The 23,335-nt window shown below is 39.0% G+C and overlaps 1 protein-coding gene across 1 annotated transcript; it reads right to left on the reverse strand.

Annotated features, from left to right (window-relative positions):
• Positions 1 to 263: 263 nt before the first annotated feature.
• On the reverse strand, positions 264 to 19,767 carry BLOC1S5 (biogenesis of lysosomal organelles complex 1 subunit 5). The gene is made up of 5 exons (XM_074828092.1): positions 19,578 to 19,767; positions 18,230 to 18,312; positions 15,571 to 15,700; positions 11,344 to 11,402; positions 264 to 2,380 (listed from the first exon to the last, which is right to left on the reverse strand). The coding sequence occupies exons 1-5, from the start codon at positions 19,687 to 19,689 to the stop codon at positions 2,201 to 2,203; spliced, it is 564 nt and encodes a 187-aa protein (XP_074684193.1). The 5' UTR covers positions 19,690 to 19,767; the 3' UTR covers positions 264 to 2,200.
• Between the last annotated feature and the right edge of the window lie 3,568 nt (positions 19,768 to 23,335).

Here is a 23,335-nt window from a genome sequence, read left to right on the forward strand (position 1 = left end):
AGCTCTTCCAAGCACCTCAAAACCTACAGCATATCACATAAAAAAAAGTGAGAGTTACTGAATAATTCATCAGCAGATAGTTTTCAGGTAGTACCCACAATGAATAAGAGTGGGCCAAACAGCAGATATAGACTGTGAAGAAAAAAAGTGTTTTCAAATGATCTTCAGCATGAAAATATCTGTATCATTCTAAAAGAGGAACACATTTTCAGTGTTAGCATTCAGAAGCTTTTCAAAGAATCAGGAGCACACATGCCAGAAGATTTTGGAAATACCACTTTATTTTCCAGTGAATTATCTAACTTGCAACACTGTATCATTGCTTAAGAGCCCTCAAATTGACAAAATACTAAAATCTACAGCTCCAGTGCAGTAAATTAGATATCTAAATCTTAATAAAAATTATCAGTGCAAATATAAAAATGAGTCCAGTATGCAGTTAAATGCATTTTGTTATAAAGATATTTGGGCTTTGATCACATATACATCAAATAATCTAGTAAGAGAAGCCATTTTCAGTCTGTGCTCAAAACAATCAAAACTGTTTCACACCCAATTCTAAAGACAGGCAAGAACTAACTTTTTCTTTTTAAATGAAAGTCTGCACTTAGTTACAACATTCATCACTGGTACATAAGCTGAAAAATATTAGAGAGATCACCTTCTATTCAAATAGGGGTTGTTCTGAAAGAGGCCTTCCTATTTTTCATGTGTGGGATACTTACTTCTGAGACATCTATGTTTTTTCCATCCACAACAGAGAATTAACAACATTCCAGCGTGCCCCAGCGTCGGGAAGTCCTCTTTTCAGTCCAGATACACCACAATGATTGATGAAGCTGTTGGGGCTACAGTAGCAGGCAGAGCAGCTTGGCAGGAATTCAGTGTTATTGAAAGAAATCTCAAATACTTATTCCATCTCCTCTACTAACTTTAATCACACTATCAACATGCTGCCAGGAACGGAGCCTTGACACCAAGCCATAAACTTACACAAGCAACCACTGTTGGCATATTACTGTTGCAATACAGGTAAAGGGTAAATTCTGTTTATTTTTACCTGTTTCCATTCTATATTGGACAGCAGCTGAATTATGAAAGATACTTCCTGTACTAATGGTTAGCTTGCAGCAAATTTCATTACGGTACTATGTCTCTTTTAGCTTGGTTAATGAACTGATTAAGTTAACTTCTTCAGTTACACTGCTGTTAACTGCAAGTTTTAAATAAAAGAAAGCAATACTGGGGTTTCACATACCCCATAAGAGTAACAGTTAGCAAGAAAGCAGATCACTACTACTGGTGTTTTACCACTAATCTGCTTATTTGATATGCTGATGAAGAAACAAAAATCTTTCCTCAATTGCTTTATAAAGTTCTGACAAGCTTATCCCAAGTAAACCAACAGCATGTCAAATATTTAAGGTAAATACTGTACTAGCTACTAAGCTAATGCAAAGACCAATATGCTTCTCGTGATTACTTTTGAGTTTGTTTTGGCTTTGCTTAGAATAGTAAAGCTTAAAAAGAGAGGCCTGAGACATTTAGAGAGAGACAAAATGAATTGTTGTCCAAGCTCACTTAGCCTTTTTTGTGTTAGCAAAAGCCATTTAAACCTCAACTCTATATCATAATACTGAACATACAACCCAAAAGTTGCAATTACAAGTGGATTTAAAACTGTTGAGATCTTTCATTGCTTAAAGCTTCAAAGTAAAATATTCCGTAAAACAAGCTGTTTTTCCTGAAATCCATGAACAGGATTTATGGTTTTCCCCGTGAATTCTCAGCTAACTATGGCTGGAACCTATTACACCTACTTTTTGGGAAAGGGCTGTGGCTGCACACTGGGACTGTTAGTGTTACATTAGTCTCCGTTTTCCCAAATGATACAATACTCTCTGCAGATGGGAGAAAATTCCAGTTTGCAACTCCCTGAGTGATGTAGTCACACAATGTAATTTCCAGTTCCACCTTCCAACAAACGAAGAAATACTGGCATTCCACCTGCCCTGAACAAAAGAAGCATAGATAGGCACTTAAGTTGAAAGTACGCAAACCTCTTCTTCCCATACCAAACCTGTAGAGCAAATTCTCCTTTTTTTTCTTCTGTATTTCGGCTTTCCAAAAGAATCTAACTTTAAGTCAGAAGCAACTGAGTATTGGCACAAACCCAGCATTACTTAAAAAAAGAAAGGTCTTAAAAAGAAACATATTTGGCCAGTTCCTTCTCCATCTCAGAATACTGCTCCTTGAGGCGCTCCATAGCTTTTCTGTGCTCTTCGTCCACCTCTGCTCGTTTGTTTTCTTGTTCCTTCATGAATTCCTCCCAGTGGGCTATGCGCTTCTCTTCACGAGCCATCAGCTTGTCTGCCTGAAGCTGAGAGGAGGAAAAGGTGAAGTTTTAACAATCATTTCCACATTAAAACAGAAGGTTTAATGAGAGCTACATAATGTTAAAGTATCAGAGAAACTGGACTTTTACTTCAGTAGAGGAAAGTGAAACTAGCAAGAAAACATACAAAAAGGTGAAACTGAAAAGAAAACATGTATATTTATAAATTATAGTCAATTATACTTTATTTTTATAGTCAATCCAAAACAAATGGTAAAATGTCTATGATACTGTTAATGCGATAGCATTAGCAACAATAGCTTTTCTATGCTACAGTCTGGTGGAAAATAATTAAATAAATGGAAAGACACTTGGAAGTTACTAGCTTGCCTAGTTCACTTCTGTTAGTTTCTAAAGATTGTTGCATTATTTGCTCCTCTGATTACTGACAATGTAGGTAGAAGTACTTTAAGCAGCTGATATAAATCTGTATTATCTCACAAAGATTTTACTTTAAAAGGAACTTCTGATTTTGAGAACATACAGTATTCACTTGTTTTAGCCCCTTAGTTATAAGGGAAAAAACCCACCTCAGTCAATGAATGGACACTGTCTTTTCCCCCCCCCCCCCCCCCCCCCCCCCTTCTTTTCTTGTGTTCACACAGAAAGAAGCTGCCTACTGACATGAACATATTTGGGGAGTCCACTGTTCTGCAAGCAATCAGAAGAGAAATAATTTAAATAAAATGCATCTAATTTTTGATTAAGTGGTCTTAAAGAACCGACAATCTTTATCTAGCACAGCAAGTACAGGCAGACCCATGTTATATGTGATAAAGACTAAAAGTGCTCTGGAAGCATTACCGTGTCTGAGTTATGAAAAAAACACTAGGCCCACTATATTTCATATTTGTGAGTGCTAGTCAAAATTTTAGAGAGTTATGTATGACTTATTTAGGTACATAGGCATTATCAGAGATTAAAGGATCCACTTCAACACTCAAGATAACGTTTCAGATTTTATGTCAAATATGTGTAAATAGAATGCTTCTATGTTTCACAACAAACTATGCTATATGTCAGCCAATCCTGCAACATATTGCTCCTCTTTTCTTGACATTTGCTATTTTCCCCTTGAATGTCTCATTTGTTGAAACAGAAGTATTTTCCACATTCCTGAATACATTTTTAAACCTAGAAACAAACCACATTCCTATTTTACCACAATGCTTAGGTTCAGCATAGTCATCAGATACTAGTCTTGATGAAAAGCCTCTCATACAAAAAGGAAAGAGTGAAATATAACAACATAGATACTCAATGTTTTGAAACTGGCAGTTAGTGTTTCTGCTTTAGCCAGTTAGCTCTCACTGTGATTAACGTCTTCCTTTATAAACAAGTTACTTTTCCCCTCATACTTTCATACTGCTTGGCTTCTGGTAAGTCCGATTCCTTTCACTCTCTTATCTTGAAAACAACCTAACAAACCCCAAATAAAAAAAGATATCTAGATATCTATAAAGAGAGATCATACGCACATCCAACATGCATGTCAAAGACATACTTCTGTGGATTGCTTGCAAACAGTATTAACAGTCTGGCCTCCTTATATTATAGATGCTGAAGTCACAATAATCTAGGCAGTTGTGCTTACATTTGCTCCATTTTCTAGCAAGAGAGAGGATTAATCCTTCTTCTCTTTTTCTCCTTTTTAATAATGTATCAGCAATGACTGTTTTCTATGTATAGTACTTTTGTGTAGGAATAAATACTATCATACAGCTTTAATAGAAATCTGGCATTTTTGTCAACCAAAGGCACTGGGAACCCATTTACATATTCTTCAACACTCTGTATGCTTGTTCTTCAAGATCACACATGGTGGGTTAAATACCCTATTTCTGCCATGCAGCATTTTATATACATTGTAACAACATTATGCCAAGCTCCATTTTGTTTGCAACAGATGCAGTATCAGCTACTAACAAAATACATCAGTGTGTACTAATAGCTTGACTAATACACTACTTCATATTCAACAGGTTTTGAAACCATTGGTGCATCACACACTTTTTGAGAGGACTGCATAGCACCACCCAAACTACACTTCAGCTAGACTAACCCATGCTCCTCACATGAATAGTTTGCAAGGTACATGAAACTCATGTTGCTACTTTCTATTTTCATTTTCCACTGCACCACTTCCACCAAGGATATAAATTGATTTACCTGGTAAAACAACCTATGAAATTTCTAGAACATGAGATAGCGAAGCTCAGTTTATCAAAAATCTGTGGTCTAACTACTTTCTTCTCTCAAAAAGCCTCTTGCATTCCCCTGTTCAATCATTCTTTAGCTTGTTCTGGCAGAAGAGAGGTGACATTGTGAAATAAAAGGCTATCAGCAGCCTAATCTATGCCTGAATAAAAATTTAAACAGTTGAGTACTGAGAAGCAATTGCTGTAAGTACTTATTCTTTAAATAATTAAATGCAAGCAGCATTCTACTGAAATAGTAACTAATTTTTAGATTAAGATTTATGCTGGAAATAAAGTAACTCCAAATAATTGCAACTTGCACCTTTAACAAAGTAAAAAGTTGCAGATACGAATAAGCACTCTAGAGAACAGAAAAAGAAAACAGAAGCTATGCTAGAGCAAGCAAGAATGACAAGAAATACCAAGTAAAAGACACCAAGGACTCGAATACTGTTTTCACTCTCCCACCCTAGTAACAATTTGGAAAAAGTGCACACCTTGAGCTCCTTCCTAGAAAACTAATTCAAACCCAACTCTTCTCAGCAGCACCTTCAGATTATTAACACTTACAGCTGCTAAGTGGATATGTTGTGTGTGTGAGACAGTCATAATCTTGAAACCAATATTCCTATTCCTACCAGACGAATAGCAGTGTCAACAGCAAAAATAGCAAAGTGTGATTCTTAACGAATGCATTTGCCTTAAGATACTGATCTTTCAACCAAAGCATACGCTGCAGCGTAAACTTGCTCCACACCCAACTGCAAGACCCAAGCTGCAACAGACACCATCCCTGATGCTAAGGTACTAAAAGGCTTCCTGCCCTCATCCAAGCCTTTTCCCCTGTCTCCTAACAGCTGCTACCATGGTACAGCCTTTCACTTCGCAGAACATCACTAACAGTCTCTTAAGGACCCAGGCTCCCATGCAGGACATCAACAACTAGCGCTCTAGCCAAAAAGAGATTTGGTTTCTCAGCACAGAAAGATGACTTTCACACTGCAGCTCTGCAAGTACCCTTCAGGTTTGCCCTATGTTGTGCTTTCTTACGATGCTCTCCACTCCTACCACATCCTCTTCATATCCAGTGCTATTAACTTCACTCTTTAATCAATTGAACATAACACACAGGAGGAAAAACTAATGAAATCAAGACACTATGCAAAAGATACAGTGCCCTAACTGTAACTGTAGCACAGCTAGAAAGCATAGAGGTCCATATAGGTAGATGAATAATCTCTCTTGTTAAATATGCCACTAACAGTCATGAAAAATCTTTAAAATGCAAAGTTTTTCAACATGTATAGACATCTTGGCAAGGATTTGTATTGGTTAAGTCAAAAGTCACTCTCAAAAACCAAACAGTTTCCAAAAGTCAGCATAATTACGTATATTAGTGATCTGTAAAGATAATACTGAGTGAATTTTATACTATCAATTAGTAATTTCCAAATTTATAGATTTGCAAAAAGTTTGTTTTCCAGAAAACAATACACCTAGAATTTGATAGTGTGCCTGGCAAATTAATTTCCAGGGTGCTTTTGTAAAAGTGAGAAAAATAACATCTTCGTTTTAAGATGACAGAACTTCAGGCTATTTTCTATCAATTTGTTATTTAGAAAGCTTTCCAATGTCATATTACATTTCTCACTCCTCAAAGCCTGACTACTTAAAACTGAAGAAATAACCTCAATCAATTTAAATATTAATATAAATCGGTGTTATCATCTTAAGTGTCAGGATCCCTAGTTATGAAACATTAATTCATTGCACATTTAAACTTCTGCCAAGTAGAACAGAGCACATGAACATCATTTAAGAGAAGCAATGTGTGAAATACGTACCGCCTCTTGCTAAATATCAACTGAAAATTGAAACAAAAAGTTAAGGCCCTAGGTTATCTCCTATAGCTTGCTGACACAAGTATCGCAACAGCAAGAAGAATGATCAGTCTCTAGAGATCTGTGTCACCTCAGTGATGCTGATATACACAAAACTCCAATGTTCTTTTGTAAGTTAAAAATGAGTTGTCATGACTACAATAACTGTTAGTAATTCACACTCCAGCTTTTGCATGTTCTCAGGAATTTTGTATCCAGGAAATGTTTAGCAGCATTCTGAGCAACCTCAAACATGTTACCATGTCTCAGTGGTTTAGGTTTAAAAAAAACCCCAAAATTCACTAAGAGAATAAATATATTCTAATGAATTACCAGTCCTCCAAAATTGTAATCTGGACATACAAGGTAAAAAAGCTGGCCATATGAGAGTAGTCCATGTTTTGATAGAGATGTATGATAAAATACCTTTTTACTTAAAAAAAAAAATCTAATTCACATATCCCAATTCACATGACAGTCTTGGTATTACAGAGCTACAGATTATTCTGGGATCAATCTCTGCAGTTTCACTAACCTGATGTATTCCCTGGGCAAGCAAAAAGAGAGAACTGAAAACCTTTTGCTTATAGCATTTATCCTGATGGTGGAGACCGATTTCCAGTTCCTTATACATTGAATAAGTTCTAGATAACTAATGCCAATAACTATCTTGAATATTAAACCAGTTTGTTATTCTTACATGCTTTTTTTAGTCAGCTGTTTCAAAGGAATACAGAACTGATACACACCCTTTATCTGCTTGGTTATTGTATAGATTGAAAAGAGTAACACTGTCATTTCTATATATACATACATATATTTATAAATCAGGATTCATCGAGTCAATGACTCATGTCAATTATCTTAACTTCCAAGTCAAACAATAACCCAAAGACCTTCAGTAGCTGGGCCCCTGTAGGTGACATATGACATATTAAGGGACTAAGAACTTGAAATTGCCTTTGCATACTGATGGTCAGTTAGGAAGCACTTCAGTCTTATCACAAAATTATAATGTGCATTCTGAATAAATACATATTCATATTTCATGAAGGTAGAAGAATTTTTTTTCTGAAGTCCATAAAGCACTTGCAGTAGTAAGAAATAACTTCTGATCTGTTAAAATTAGTATTTTTTTTTTACTGTCATGAAGAAGGAAATAATGCCTGCACATTTGAAAATGTAGGCACAGTTGCACGAGAAAGTAGTCCCCTTTTCTCCTTTAAAAAAAAAAATTTGGAAGAATAGTAACTCAGTGTTAATTTTCATTATTTTTAAACCTGTAACTTTGCAACCAACCCAACTATGTAAAAGATAAACTGAAATAAATTCTGGCCCATGAACAGGCAGCAAACCAAAATGAAATAAAGATCTACAGAACTCCCAAATCACTGAAACCTTCTCATTACAAATTTTGGATTGCTAGTAATGATTAAAAAAAGAGAAACAGACACCTTGGTTTTTAGGTTTCATTCTTTTGCTTCCAGGGCTGCCAAGTGGAGAAACTGTAACTTGTAAACTAAGAAAACATCAAAGAAAAGCACATACAAACATGAAAATCAGTATACTTTTGTAGAACAACTTCTCATAGTATAGCCTAATTAATTCCTACCTTTTGTCATTTTAAATGACTGTTAAAACAAACAAATCTATAAAATAACTACAGCCTAAACTCACAAGTAAAAAACCAACAAAAGAGAAAGAACACGAGGCCCTTTAGTGAGACTTAATTATAAATTAGAAAACAGCACCTAATAAACCCAGCGCAGACACCTCAGAAAACATGTAAGTTTCCCCTGTTCTCCTCATCCAGTCAAGAAGTGTCTACAAAGTTGTTTTGGTATTTAATTGTACAAACATACCAGTGAGTGATAACAAAACAGAAGGCAATATTATGGTACCACATTCGGACTTCAGAACACTATATTTTGTTCTTAGGCAAAACCTCACGACCTTTGTAATATGGGAAAATCGCAATATGAACTAAAGCATGCAGACAGATGTATCTGAGCCAAGAGGAGCCTTAGGCAGTTCATGGTATTGGTACAATATTTAGCCAGGAACCGAAGAAGAGTCTCAATAATTAGCTATAAATTGTAATGTTTTAAGCATTACACAATCCAACATTTCCTGCCATGCTGTAGATTTCTATTTGAACCAAAGGATCATTTAACTGTCAGCAACAGCACATTATGCTTTAGGCTTTTACTGTCTGTGTTACCGACTGGTAACTTACTATCATCTGCTGCAGAGAAAAAAACATTTTTACTCCACCTGAAAATACCTACGAGGTAGTACAAATGGTATTTCTCCATGGCTGTTAATTTGGTAAAATTTGGATAGATTTTTTTTGTTTGTTTCATCAGAGAATCTTCTCCTCACCCTTTAACACTCTTAGAGCTCCAGCTCCACCCTATAAAGTTCCCAGCGCCAGACCACACCGATAGAGCTTTTTCCTGTCTTTGTCTGCTGGTTATCCATTCTTTCAGCAATTCCACTTCTCCAAACAGTATCTCAGCTGTTCTGCTAGAAGTGTCTTCCATCACCCAACAGAACATAAGCCATAGCAAGCTGTTAATCTTCACTTTTCACATGTAACCTGAATACTTGGTTTCAATTTATGTCTCTCAGTATAACTTCATAAATACAAGGGTTTGGGAAACTCAAACTAAGCTTAGAATCTGTTCTATGTTTGTAACAATGTCTACTACTTTTACAAGTAGTTTTTTTTTAATAAGATATTTAGACCACTAAAGTTGGAAGATTTTCAGATTTCATATTCATATAAAAAGTTGAAAATAGTTTTAAGTTTCATAATTTGGTTTAGATATAAACCAAAGCTCATCTAAATTACAAACATAGTTGCTGCCTTATTAATTCCCGTTCTGGGAGTTCCCTTTGGTGTGTTAGCAAATTTACATATTTTGGCAGTGATGTCTTTCCTATTCCTTTTATATCAACACCTACGTTCAGACATTAGTTATTTGGAAAAAATCTAATCTGATTATGAAACTGTTTTTTTCACTCAATAGTGCACACTGCTTGAGCTTGAAAGACAGTAAAGCCTTCTTGTATACTGTACTGACTCACATGAGTTGGTTGTGTTTATTTCTATCCTTATTTTACTGTCATTAGTTATGCAAAAAATTAGCATTTGCAAAACCATAAACTTTTTCAGTAAACTTTGTTTTTAATATTTCTTGGGCTATTTTTTCTGAAATTAAAAAACCCAAACAAAAACACATCAGAAAAGCCCAAAGCAAAAAATCCACCATTTGAGGCAGACAGACTCTCTGAGAAATGTTACTATACCAGTTCATGCTACAAGAAATTAAGAGATAAGACCGTAATGGGAAGTGTTAGGTAGCTTCCAGTATAAGCATCCCATAAATACTTCTTTCAATGACAGTCCTGTAACCCTGTAAGTGAGAATGGGATAGGCACAACATTATTTCCCTTTTGTTACTTGGCTGATACCAGTAGCTGGAAGGAATTGCAAAAAAGGATAATTAGTAAAGCAAATAATCTTAAAATTCATTCTATTCAGCAGAAAATGCATTAATTTCACCGAGGGCTGCTAACACTAATCACTTGACACTAGAACCTACCAAATCCCCATTATCTTTTCAGAACACATGATTTCAGAAAGAAAAGTAAGGCAAAAATATTTCTCCTCAAGTGGCTCCACTACAATGACAACTTTTATCTATAATCCCTGTTACTACTCACATTTGGAAAGTTTCAAGCCAAAAAGTCTTACTATACAAGCTTAAAGGAGATGCTACAAATCCTGAATAGCTATTAGTATTCCTCCACTGCATACAAAAAAAAAAAAAAAGGAAGAGTGGAAACATACAGCTAATATTTTTAAAAAGAACAGTTACTATTCTTGAGTGTTCATTTTATAAGTTATAAATTTTTTATTAAAGTTTTACTTCAAACAAACAGTAGAAGAACTGTAAGAATTTCCAACTTAACCTCTCTACCAATATCTACACTAGTGTTAGACACAAGCAAACTTTGTCAAGGTTCAGCAGTGTGCTGTTCACACAGTACCAGTATTCAACTGCAACTGGACTGCCCATCTTCATCGATTACAAAAAGGAAAGAAAAACACAACTATCAGCTTACATAAATCAATGCACAGCCTGTTTTGCGTGATGGTCACAGAAACGTCTTCAGTTTTTCTGAACTAAATGATTATAAATAACATTTTTGCAAGTAAAAAGATAACACAGGAACACAATCATGAAGGAGTAATGAGAAACATGAAACTAATTTCTTGTATAATTTTCCAAATTTTAGATTCAGAGCACATGTATTTCAAATGAGCAAAGTGTAGCCAACTGAAAAGATTCCAATGATTTGCATGTTCCTATAATATAGCCCTTCATTAAATAACCCATCCACAAGTGAAAAACACACTTCCTTTTCAACAAGCAATATATATAATATGGTCAATGTTCTCAGCTAACTAGGAAAGATTTACATTTCCATTCTGGTAGGTTAGTAGGTGTTTTTTGTTCCACAGAATTTTTTTTTTATATTTAAACTTTCCCTCTATGTGACAAATATTATATTCTGAGCTAGGAGGGAAAATAAAGCAAAGGAAATAAAAAAAAAAATAGTTTCCATATATCAGGAGATTGTAGGAAGAGGTAGTGATCCATTAACTTTGCAGTAGAGAACATATATACAGCTGCAGTGTTTTCTAAGTGCAGAAATCACCCCAAAAGTTTTACTGCAAGTCTATAACATACAGAAAAATATGCTTTTAAGTGTTGCTACACTGAAGGCAGATAAACTTCCTGTAGAAGTACAAGACTCTGAGATCACATTATAAAAATCTACCCATCCATCCATCCTTTACCTTCCTTTCTTCATGCTCCCTCTCTTGGAGTCTATCGATCATACTGTTGGCAGCTTGCACTGAAATAACAAAGCGCAGTAGATCAATCTGCTGTTCTAAATCAAAGAAACTCACCTGAAAGGGATTTAAAAGACATGAGGCTATTGCAAGTCAAAGATTATATTCCACTGTGTCACTTTACTCTGCATGAAAAAGATTTGCCAGTACTTGCAGAAAATGCTTTACAATGGTAACTGTATGTAGGCATATCATCAAGGTCAACCTTTGCGTGTTCCAGAAGCCAAGAAGAGAAAGGCAGCTAGGTCCTCTTGTGCCTGTACTCCTTAGTGTTGCTAACAAGCTAGAGTGCACTACTCAGCACCACAGAAGGCATCAAAAAACCTCTCAAATCAGTAAGTTGAAACAGGTGACCAAGCTCTATGTTTTAGTTGGCTTTTTTTGTTCCTTATTTTTTCCCCATCAAATGTAAAAAGTGATTTAGTATAAACAATCTACACGGAGAACATCTTTACACTGGAGCCAGCAGCCTCTTCTCTCGTGAGACTAAGCCTAGGAAAACTTCTCAATGGAAACAGAAACTGTATTCCTATGCAGTTTTTTTCCCTAACTTATTTAACACTTAATTAATGCAGAATTAAATAAACTAATTTCCCCAAAGCAGTTAGTTCTCCCACTAACATATCCTAGTATTGAGAAATACCTGACTTATCATCATCTTAACATGGGTGACTTCTCACACCAGGAGGCAGGGTCCTGCCCCACTGAGGACTTCCAGTTACAGAACAGGTTCACTGCACTCGTAGCTGTTGAGGAGCTGGGAGCACCATGAATTGGGAGTATCTGGTGGCTAAGCTGGAGCCTCTCAGGACCATCAGAAGACAGTGGCAAGGGACAGTTGTAGCAGACTTCCTACAGCAGGGGACAGAGGCTCCCTGCCTGTCGATATGTTTTGTCATCTAGAGAGGTTACTGAGGCTTGGACTATTACCCCTGCTGCTCTTTTACGTAGACAGTGGTGGTACTGCAGGGGTGACCTGAGAAATACCAGGAATGACTACAGAGATCTGGGACCACTGATCAACGACATGGGGGTCCAGGTAATGTTCTCTTCAACCTTCCTAGTGAGGTGGACTTGATGGATTTTTGGGGTTAACAGCTGGTTGCACAGTTGGTGTTGGCAGTAAGGTTTCAGTTTCTACATCCATGAGACCCATTCTGAGCATCAACAGCTGCTTGGAAGAGATGGAATCCACCTGACTACACAGGGCAAAAGTATCTTTGCCAACAGGCTGGCCAACCTGGCAGGGACAGCTTTAAACTAGAAATGACAGGTGAGGGAGTGTTTCCTCAAAAAAAAAAAAAAAGTAAAGAAGTTTGGGATAGGGTAGGCAAACCAAGGGTCTGAGATGATGGCAACAGAAGGGACATAGCACCCTTTTCAAGGATCATCTCCTCCAAGTTCAAGAAAGGTCCATCCCAACAAGTAGGAAAACAAGCAGGAGGCCTGCATGGATGAGCAAGGGGCTCCTAACTGAATTCAGACTTAAAAGGGAAGGGTATAGGAGGTGGAAGCAGGAGCAGGTGACCCAGGAGGAGTATAGAGTTGCTATCTGATGGTGCACAGACCGGGTTAGGAAAGTCAAAGCTGATCCAGAGTTGAATGTGGTGAGGGGTGCGAAGGGCAACAAGAAAGGATTCTGCAAGTACGTAAACAGCAAAAGAAAAACTAAGGAAAATGCAGGCCCTCTGCTGAATGGGGCAGGGGAGCTGGTGACAATGAACGTGGGAAAGGCCAAGGTACACATTGCCTTCTTTGACATAGTCTTTACCATAAATACCAGCCTTCAGGGATCCCAGGCCCCTGAGACCAGAGGGAAAGTTGAGCAAAGATGACTTACCCTCTGTGGAGGAGGACCAGGTTAGGGAGCACTTAAACAAACTGGAAATATGTTGAGTCCACAGGGCCTGACAAGTTGTGTCCATGAGTGCTTAGGGAACTGGCTGATGCCACTGCAAGGCCACTCTCTCTCTTTCAAAGGTCATTGCGACTGGGAGAGGTTCCTCAAGACTGGATTCCTATCTTCAAGGGCAAGAAGGAAGATCCAGAGAACTACTGACCAGTCAGCCCCACCTCAATCTTGGGAAAGGTGATGGAAAAAGTCCTCCTGGAAGCATTTCCAAACACATGAAGAACAAGAAGGTGATTGAGAGTAGTCAGCATGGATTTAGGAATGGGAAATCATCCTTAACTGTCCTGATAGCCTTCTATAATGCAGCGACTAGTTTGGCAGATAGGGGGAAAGCAAGTGATGTTGTTTACCTCAGCTTCAGGAAGGCTTTTAACATTGTCTCCCATAACGTCCTCATAGACAAGCTAACAAAGTACAGGCTAGGTAACTGGACAGTGAGGTGGACTGAAAAGTGGCTGAACAACCAGGTCCAGAGTCTGTGATCAGCAGCACAAAGTCAAGTGGGAGGCAAGTCACTAGTGGTTTACCCCAGGGGTCAGCACTGCATCTGATACTGTTTAACATCTTCATCAGTGACATAGATGCTGGAGCAGAGAGCACCCTCAGCAAGTTTGCAGAAGATATAAAACCAGGAGGAGTGGCTGAAAGAATATACTGTTGTGCTGCCATTCAGAGGGACCTTGAGCAACTGCCGAATTGGGCTGAGAAGAACCTTATGAAGTTCAATACAGGGAAATGACAAGTCCTTCATCTGGGGAGGAATAATCCCAGGCAGCAGTACACACTGAGGACCAACAACACATGCTGCACCTGTGGTAGTTTGTCCACTTCTGGGCTCCCCAGTAAATGAAAGAGATGGACTTACTGGAGCAAGTCCAGTGCATGGCCACAAAGACAACTAAGGGATTTCATGTGAGGAGAGGCTGAGAGACGTGGGACTGTTCAGTGTGGAGAAAAGGCAACCCAGGGGGGACCTCATCAATGTGAATAAATATCTGATTGAATGGAATGACAATGAGGGAGCCAGACGCTTCTCTATAGTGCTCACTGCCAGGACAAGAGGCAGTGAGCACAAAATGAAACACATGAGATTCCACCTGAACACAAGAAACTACTTTTTTCCTGTGAGCATGGTCAAACACGGGCACAGGTTGCCCAGAGAGGTTTCAGAGTATCCATCTGTAGAGACATTTGAAACCCAACTGGACACAGCCCTAGACAACTGGCTCTAGCTGCCCCTGCTTGAGCAGGGAGGTTGGACAAAACAACTTCCAGAGGTCCCTTCTCACCTCAACCATTCTGTCATGATGTATGGCACAGGTGACCATTAGAAAGTCAGGGAGTAATATCAAAGGTTCACCCCATTTAGAAGGTATTAGAATACATGCTCTATTTCAATGACTAAATTTTACGTTTCAAATATTTTCCTGCAATCATTTTGTGTGTATAGCATTATCTACCATTTGTTATTCTGCATATGTCAGATGACATGTAAGTTGTATGAAATTAAATGCTTATACAATATGCTATACATAAAATATAACAAAACTCACACTGGCATATTTCAACTGCATAAATCTGGCAGCTAAAACTATATAGTCGCACTCCCTTGAAATATCTTTTTGAGAAGCTATCCTGCTGAGTAAGAAAAAAAAAAGATACTGAAAAATTAGTACAACAAGTTTTAAACTTTCTTTTAAAATCTGAGAAATAAAAAATATATCAGGTGGTTATAATGATGAATCTAGGATTCGCATACAACAGTTATTACTCCTACCTTATTTGTGACTAAAGATAGTAATAACAGCACATTTCATAGCTATACAGCAGCAAGTTTTGTTTTAAATCATAGGGGGCAGTATTATGCTTTTCCATGGGAAAATTAAGAAACTTGAAGGTCACACCACAGCATGGTTGCAACAAACCAGAAAACTGAAATTTTGTCCATGGCTTTAGCCAACATGGAGCACTATCCTGTTTCTAAGTGAGTAACAAAAGATTGAGCTGAAATAGCTTCTACTTAAACCAGCAAAAATCTTTAATGTAATCTTAGCAAGAGCTGTGTTGGCTGGACCAATAAATATCAAAAAATGTCCCTGTTTCCATTTTAAAATTTCACAGAAATGAGAACAAAGCACATAAATGGTAGAAAATCTATCCGAGGACAGGAATTTTTCCACAAATCATATTTTGAATCTGAACTATTTAAATTATTCCTCAAATGACGCAACAAGGGAAATAAGAAGCAACATGCTTACATCTCTTGAATGCTTCATTCAAATTGTCATGCATTGCCTGCTCACACTTTGGAAGAACATGTTCATTTGTTTCAAAGATTGTGTTCTTTAGATTTTCAAGTACTCGTAGTTCGCGGAGGCCACGTTTTTCCTGGCAGAAGAATATAAAAGAAAATGAGTGGCTAACAAGGAATTCAATTTTTCAAAATAAGATGGTTTCCCAGTTGATAAACTAATAGCTTTATCTCAAAGACTATACCATTGTCTATTAAAGAGATACTCCTCTTATTTAGCACAATTGATAAAATTGGGGGGGGGGGGAGCGGGGAAAGAGAGTAATACTCCATTCTTCATATTAAAATACAGGAATACTTTGAATGACCATTCTGGCCCTTGTGAGAAAAGTTAGTATTTACTAATGAAAACATTGTGTGGAAAAATGTGTTGTTATGTACAGATTATTTACAGCATATCAAAAACAACAGAGAAAAAACACAGCTTGAAAGCATGGCATTTCTATAACTCAGTTGTTACAGAGCAGTAACATAGCAGCGATTCTGCTTGCTTGATGTCTGACCGTCCAGATTTAGCATGGTACAAGATTAAAACAATGCAAGCAAGATTGGTTTTACCGAAGTAAAGCAATAAAGTCAAGACTAAAAAATAACATAACGCAGCTGACTAAAAAGGCAGCCCTTCTTCTGGCTCACTGCTGATCATGACTAATTACAAGAACAACATGCTCTTGCTTTGTTGTTTACATTAAAAAAAAATAGTATCTATTTTTCTGAAGCCACAGCACTACTTCCACTCTGAATTTCACTTGCACTTTCCTTTAAACAATGAAAAGGATTCTGAGATCTGCTCCAGACTGCTGCCTGCCTCTTTCCTAGTTTTCTCTCTTCAGAGTTACGAGTTGCACACAAGCATTCCTGCACTGAAAGTTGTGAATCATAAAGCAACTCTAGATAATCAAAAATTGCTGTATCGCATGAAGTGGGCAATTGGATCACCATACCGATTTCAGAAAGAAACTTCAAAACTTCAGAAAGAGAGGACGCACAAACAAGTAAAGCCGCTTAATTAAACAGGCTCCAGACTTGCTGAATGCAAATCTACATTCTTTACACACTAAATGTTAATCACTGAAAGAAGCAGAATATAGAATCTTAGAATGGTTTGGGTTGGAAGGGACCTAGTTCCAATCCCCCTGCCATAGGCAGGGACACTTTCCACTAGACCAGGCTGCTCAAAGACCCATCCAGGCTGGCCTTCCTTTTCTCATCCTATTTATGCACCTTTCTGACCCCTACTTCCCTCTAAAGAAAGAAATGTAACAGCAAACAAAATTATCTACTTTAACCCTGATCCTAGCATAAGCAAGCTTTAGTTTTATAATATTCTTTTCAGAAATGTAGGAAAACTGCTTCCATGTGCCCTACTAAAACAAGAAAAAATATCTGATATCTCAAAGTTAGAAACAAGTGCAATTTTTGGAAGAAATTCTAAGTTGCAAAAATGTAAATAATCCTCTGCTTTTCTATTTTCCCCAAAAGTATAAACCAGAAATTAAATTTCAAGAAAAGATATAAGAATGTATGAAATTTGTCTAAGAAATAGAACAAAACTTTGGGTGCAATAAGAGAAATGTATGAATTATAATTATAAACATGAGTTCTAATTTTGTAACTGAGTTTAAAATTTTCCTTCCTATGAAAAACCATGTAAAACTATCTACTCTATGTTATAACTTATTTAGGGAAGGCAAAGAAAATAAATCATTCCTTATGACTCTCAAGCCCATACAATACAGATCTAATATGAGTTTAGTTCACATACGTATTTTGCTAAACCAGTGCAGAGGCAAATTAGACCTGCTTGAAATATTAGCTACAATTGGGGTGCGAGAAGACATTTTAATGTAATTTTTAAAAAAATCAGCTCTTCATACTGGAAGTCTGAGGTATAACTGTATTTTCAGGACTAATTTTAAGATTTTAAATTCCAAATTCTGTAAGAATGAAAATCTCTCATAAATAGCCTTTTGTTGACACAAGATTCTACTTACCTAAACTTCTGCTGCCATCTTGTGGAAAACATATTACATCTTCCAATGAAAGTTGTATATAAACACTTCTACACCTTCAGTACTTTAGCCTTATTTGCAGCCAATCTGATAACATTCATTCAATTTTTAATGATTTTCTTACTTTGCATAAAGTGTTGCTCTTCCAGGAATATTACTTTCTTTCATGCAACAAAAATTAAAGCAAAATTAAATTATAACTCTACTAGCTGAATCCAGCTAAGGCACAAAGCAATTTCTTAATCAGATGTAAACCTATGCTGGCCAACAATATTCTCCTTGAACCCACCAGACTTCTCTCAGATGTTAGGACTACATTGTTCTTCTATATCAATATTCCTGCTATTTTTTTACAGGAAAAATATTCATGCCCCTTTCAAATTTTTTTAAATAAAAAGACCTAGATTACTGCCTTGTTTACCAAAGATGCAGACATATACTATAGGTGTGTTAAATTATTTTGGGCAAGAAATATATGTCAAGTCTTTCTAAAAAAAAAATTACATACATATTATAATCTCTAAAAAGATGCTAATACTGTTTAAAGTCTCAGACTCTGAAGATTACAACACTCAATAAGATACAAATACTTACTTCAAATTCTTTAACAAAGTAACGTATTTCTCCCTGAATTACTGGTCTGTGATCCAGTAGTCTTGAATAGATTTCCCCAACATCTAGAAGATTAATGAAAGTCAGATTTTTAGTTTCTCTCTCACACTTCATACTAGGCTACACAACACAAGGTAGCACACCCTACTTCAATGCAAGAAGGACTACTGTTCACCAAATACATAGAAAATCAGAAGAACACCAGAATAATACTTGCTGGCTATTTTATCTATTCAGCGAACCACCAACTTAGATAAAATGCAATGAATCAGTATTCCAGGTGCCACAGACACCTTTCTGTGAAGGTGAACGTTCTCCTCTGTCTCCCAGCACCCTCTGTTTCAAACCTCCTCCTCAGTACAGCTTCCAGATCTGACTGTTAATGGTGGTAAAAGAGCAGAACTAAACACTGCAGCCCAACAGGGATTCACAGGTTAAGCTGTGGGAGCTTTTTGCAGCAAGAGACAAGAGGAAAGCTCACTACAAAGTAAAACTGTCAGCATTTTCTTGTATTCCAGGGCCAAAGACTTAGAACTTTGTCTTGAAGAAGAGTATTTACAACATAAATACGTATGAAAAATAGGCTTGGCTATCATAGAGGGAAAAAAAGCTCATTAAATTTAAAAGCACTCTGACAGCATAGCAAATAAAGACTATTTCAAGAAATGGACAGTGTAGTTCCAACAAGCACTTTAAACCGATGCTGAAGTGACATCGCCATCTAAAGAGCCCTGCTTTTTCCTCCTGCTCCAGCTGTCTGAGCTACCTCCGTGGCTCTCCCTCTCTCCTGTACCCACGTGTGCTTGCTCAACACCCCGAATCCCACCCCACTCGAAAAAAGTGCAGAACGATTATTTCAAATGTGGGCAATAACACGATTGCAGTAAATAAAGCACAGGCTAAAACACTTCCCAGTTCAAACGCTTCTGTGTGCAGATTCACTAGGACAAAACGCGGGTGCTTGGGCGAACAAAAGAGCTTCCCAGGAAACTCAGTGCCGGCGGCAGGGACTCGGCGGCGGACTCGGCTCCCCCAGATAACGCCACACAGCTCTCCGAGTTTCAAGCTCCGCGAGAGGAAAGCCAGGGAAGCCTCTCGGGTGCTCAGCTCCAAACCTCGGGACGCTTCGTGGAACCGCAGCGGGCTGGGCAGCGGCCCAAGGGACCGTTAACGCCTCATCCTCCGCCGCCGCAGGGTCACTCCGGCCCGCTCAAGGCCCGCGCTCCCCCCCAGGCCCTGCGGCCCCCCCACCCCACCTGTCTCCGCTGCGCACAGCGGGCTCGGCCACCGCGGGGACCCAGTACCGGGCCGGTCCGGTCCCGCTCCTTACCCTTTATGATGGGCTGAATCGGGGACCCAGCGACAAGCGCCTCCCGCTTCCTGTCGCTGGGCAGCGGGGCCGCCCCGCTCCGGCCGGGAGACGCGGGGCCACCCCCGCTCATGGCGCTCGGCGCCCCGCTCCGGCGACGGCGGCCCGCGGGCAGCGCAGCACGGCCCGGCCCTGCCCCGATCGCTGAACTTCCGCCTCTCCTCGGTGTGAGGTCATCACCGTGCGCCGGCCGCCGTTGCTGCGGTAACCGCGGCGGGCGGGCCGGCGGGCGGGTGGGGGTGGCGGCGGCCAGCGCTGGCTTCCTGCCGCCCTTGAGCCGGTACCGCCCGCTGATCTCCGCTCGGCTGCGCTGAGATTCTTACAAGGGATCAGGGGCTCTGTACGGCCCGGCTCGGCCGCCACTGCCCCCTCCTGGCCTGGGCGTCAGGGACGTCTGCAGCGCAGAGCCCGGCGCTGGGCTTCTTCTGGGCCCAGCGGCCTGCATTTCTGAAAACAAACCGACCAACCAAACCAACCAAAATCTGTAGAAAAACTACAACCCGGTACTTGTTTGTTTGTTGGTTTTTGTTTTAGGAGAAGGGACATGCATTCAGATGAAACGGTTTGCTTCTGGGTGTAGCGAACATGAGTAACAACTGTTGGACATATGGGCTACAAAAATTTAAGAGCAGCAGCCGATTTTACAAAAACCAGAAATGACATAAAATCCTTATACATTTCTTTTAAAACCATTTGAGAGTATTAGGATATTTTCAATATACTTCCCCCCCCCCTTAATAAATGGCAGTATATTAACTTTCTTCCAGGACTTCCTTTTTTCATGCTACCTATATGGACTCAATAACTTTTAGAACAGCTTGATCCTATTTAGGTAATTGCATCTACAGTTTGGGGTTTTTTACACATCTCTTTTATTTGCAATACATACCACACTGCTCAGTGTCTTTCTACAGTCAGTGAAGGAAGGACTGGACCACAAATTCTGCTACAGTTGCTGCAACCTCCAGTGTCCTGATCTGGAATACCTGAAAACAACCAGTTTAGCTGGAACAATTACTGTTTTATTAGTAGAAAACAGGAGTAGTATATATTTCTTTGTTAGAAATTAGCGCTGCCCATGTTCTACTCTGTATAGTTTTTATAAGTAGGAACAATTGCCTGGCTGAGGAAAAAAAAAAAAAGTACTTCTTTTGTTGTTGTGTGAAGTTATGAAAACAGACACAAAAAATGATCCTATTAAATTCTGTGTCCCATTATCAAAGCTCAGAAACTGCTCACTGAAATCACTTAATTTTTTTGATAATACATAGGATCATCTAAATTCAGCCTTAAAAATGAGTGAATTGGTTTTGCTGAAACAATTTTCCCCAAAATCAGTCAAAATATGGTTAGAAGATCTTCAAATAATAAAACGAATCTTACATCACAACTTCAACTAACATTATTATTAAATTCATCACAAATATATAATCTAAAGCAGTTTTTCACTCCTTCACTGTTACATAGTCTGTATATATTACATTAAATAGGTAATTAGCAGAGGTAAGAATCGTTATTAAAAAATACTGTTCCCTTTCATGTTATCTTTTTTTTTCCCTCAAAATAACCATCTCTTGCAACCTATAGATTAGTATTTATATTTTTCCCCTTGGATCCAAAGCATGTAAGCACTTGACAATCACCAGTAAATTACACTAGTGCTCATATATTAATAATATCTGTAGGATATTCCAGCTGGCTTGATGATCACTCATAACTGTTCAAATGTTAATTTTATCCCTTTCCAGTCTAGCTGCCATCCTTTCCTAGTCTCTCTCTCAAGACAAGTTATTTCCCCCTCTAAGCCCTATGCTCCAGCTATCTTTTTATTTGTCAAGGAAGAAATTCTGTAGTTAAGGGGGTTTAAAATTACTAGGAAAGAGTTTTTACATCATGAGTAATGTCAGGTTTGGAATTATGGGACTGCAACAAGGGCAAATCCTATCACAGGTAAGTGCATCAGTTTCTAGGACTACTGTCCTGAAACCATTTCATCTGTTTGAACACTTTTTTTAAAGAATATGCTTTATTTGCTGCATTTATGCCTGTTTGGTTGTTTTTTCCCCCCTGCTTACTCTCACTGCCCCATCGAGCTTATTTTCAAAACATATTTAAAAAAATTAAGGAGGACTTAAAGAGGTGATGGCTATAAAAAGACAGTACTTGTGGAGCCCCTAACCTGTCAGTTTGTAGGAAGTAGTCATCAAGTCACAAAAATATGGAAATAGCTATGGCTTGGAGGATGAAAATCAACATATGTAGTCATCATGTATTTTTTTGGAAGAGAGGCTAAACAACTTCTGTCACTTTTGCCGTGCAATGGAACCCGCTTTCTCTTTTAGGGATCACCCTGCCACTTCCCATTAGAGTTAGCAGCACTCTGAATTGCAAAATCTTCAGATGAACGTGCCGAGTTCTGTCATTTCCCCCACAGGCTGTCTGGCGATGATAATCCACTAAAGGATTGTTTCATCCGAGTGGCGGTGTCCAAGTCAAATGCCGGCAACAGGCAGGGAAACCCAAACCTGTTGAGGCAGACGTCTGCCGGGACGGGAGGAATCGGAGCGACGGCCCTTAAGCGGGTGAGGCGGGGGACATACTTTGCGCCAGCAGAATAAGTCCATGGGCTGCACCCGTGATGGGAGACCGAGACCGTGATTGTGATGGGTGGAAGTTTGAGGGCCGCGATGCCAATGCTGGCCAAAGCAGGCCCGGGGCTGTGCTGTTTGGAGGACTGCCTTGTCAGATTAGCCGTGCGGCTACTGTATTTGATGCTCAACCTGGACGGACAGGCCTGCCAGGCAGAAACTGCTCAGGCAGATGATGCTAGGGAGGACAAAAATTATCCACCGCGAGACTAAGAAGACAGATGACACCCAGCAGGAACAGCAAGCCAAATCTGCAGAATCCAGAATGCAGCTGGCTAGCCCGAGGCTACCTGCCCCTTTGAAGTGGAATAGACATCACCAACGAGCTGTCAAATTAGATCACCAGCCTGGAAATGCTGAAAGAGATTTAGTTCTTCCAACAGAGAAAGGAAAGTTTAATAGATGAAAATCTTCCTAAAGGGGCCAAGGTAGTGTGGGAGGGGAAAGGGGAATCCTTCAGATGCCACAACAATGAAAAACTACTCACCTCCCGCCTGCCTGCAGAGTGAGAGATGGGATGCGCAGCGTTCTGCAGCAGCTGCAGCCGCTGTAGTCACTACCAGCATGGAAAATAAAGGCCACGCCTGCAGGAACGCGCACAGAGCAGCAACAAGTAACCCCTGCTACAAAATTAATTCCCCCCCCCCAATCTGTGATATCTTTATATATCACCCTGGAGCTGGGCTCTGAAGTACTGTAAATCTAATATTTGAGACGGGCAGCAGTGGGATACACAGACCATCCTGAATCCGAAAGCTCGGCATGGCAGAGGCGCATGATGGCATCTCCCCTCAGACGTCTTTTGCAATAAAATTCAAGCACAAAAATGTGTGGAATACAATTACATTTTGACAAATCCAGAAGAAAAATTAAGATTACCAAGTGAGTTAAGCATGTGCTCAGGTGTATGGTGAATATGAAACCTGGAGTTTCCACTAGAGACAGCAGCAGCACGATCCAATTATAGATGCAAAGAAGAAATACTGCTCTTAGGGGGAAGATATTAAATGTATTAATCCATTAAGCAGCTGTATCATTGCAATTACACTTTGAAGTTAAAGACCGTGAAAC

This window comes from Strix aluco, chromosome 1, assembly GCF_031877795.1.
Source record: "Strix aluco isolate bStrAlu1 chromosome 1, bStrAlu1.hap1, whole genome shotgun sequence".
Classification (NCBI taxonomy): domain Eukaryota; kingdom Metazoa; phylum Chordata; class Aves; order Strigiformes; family Strigidae; genus Strix; species Strix aluco.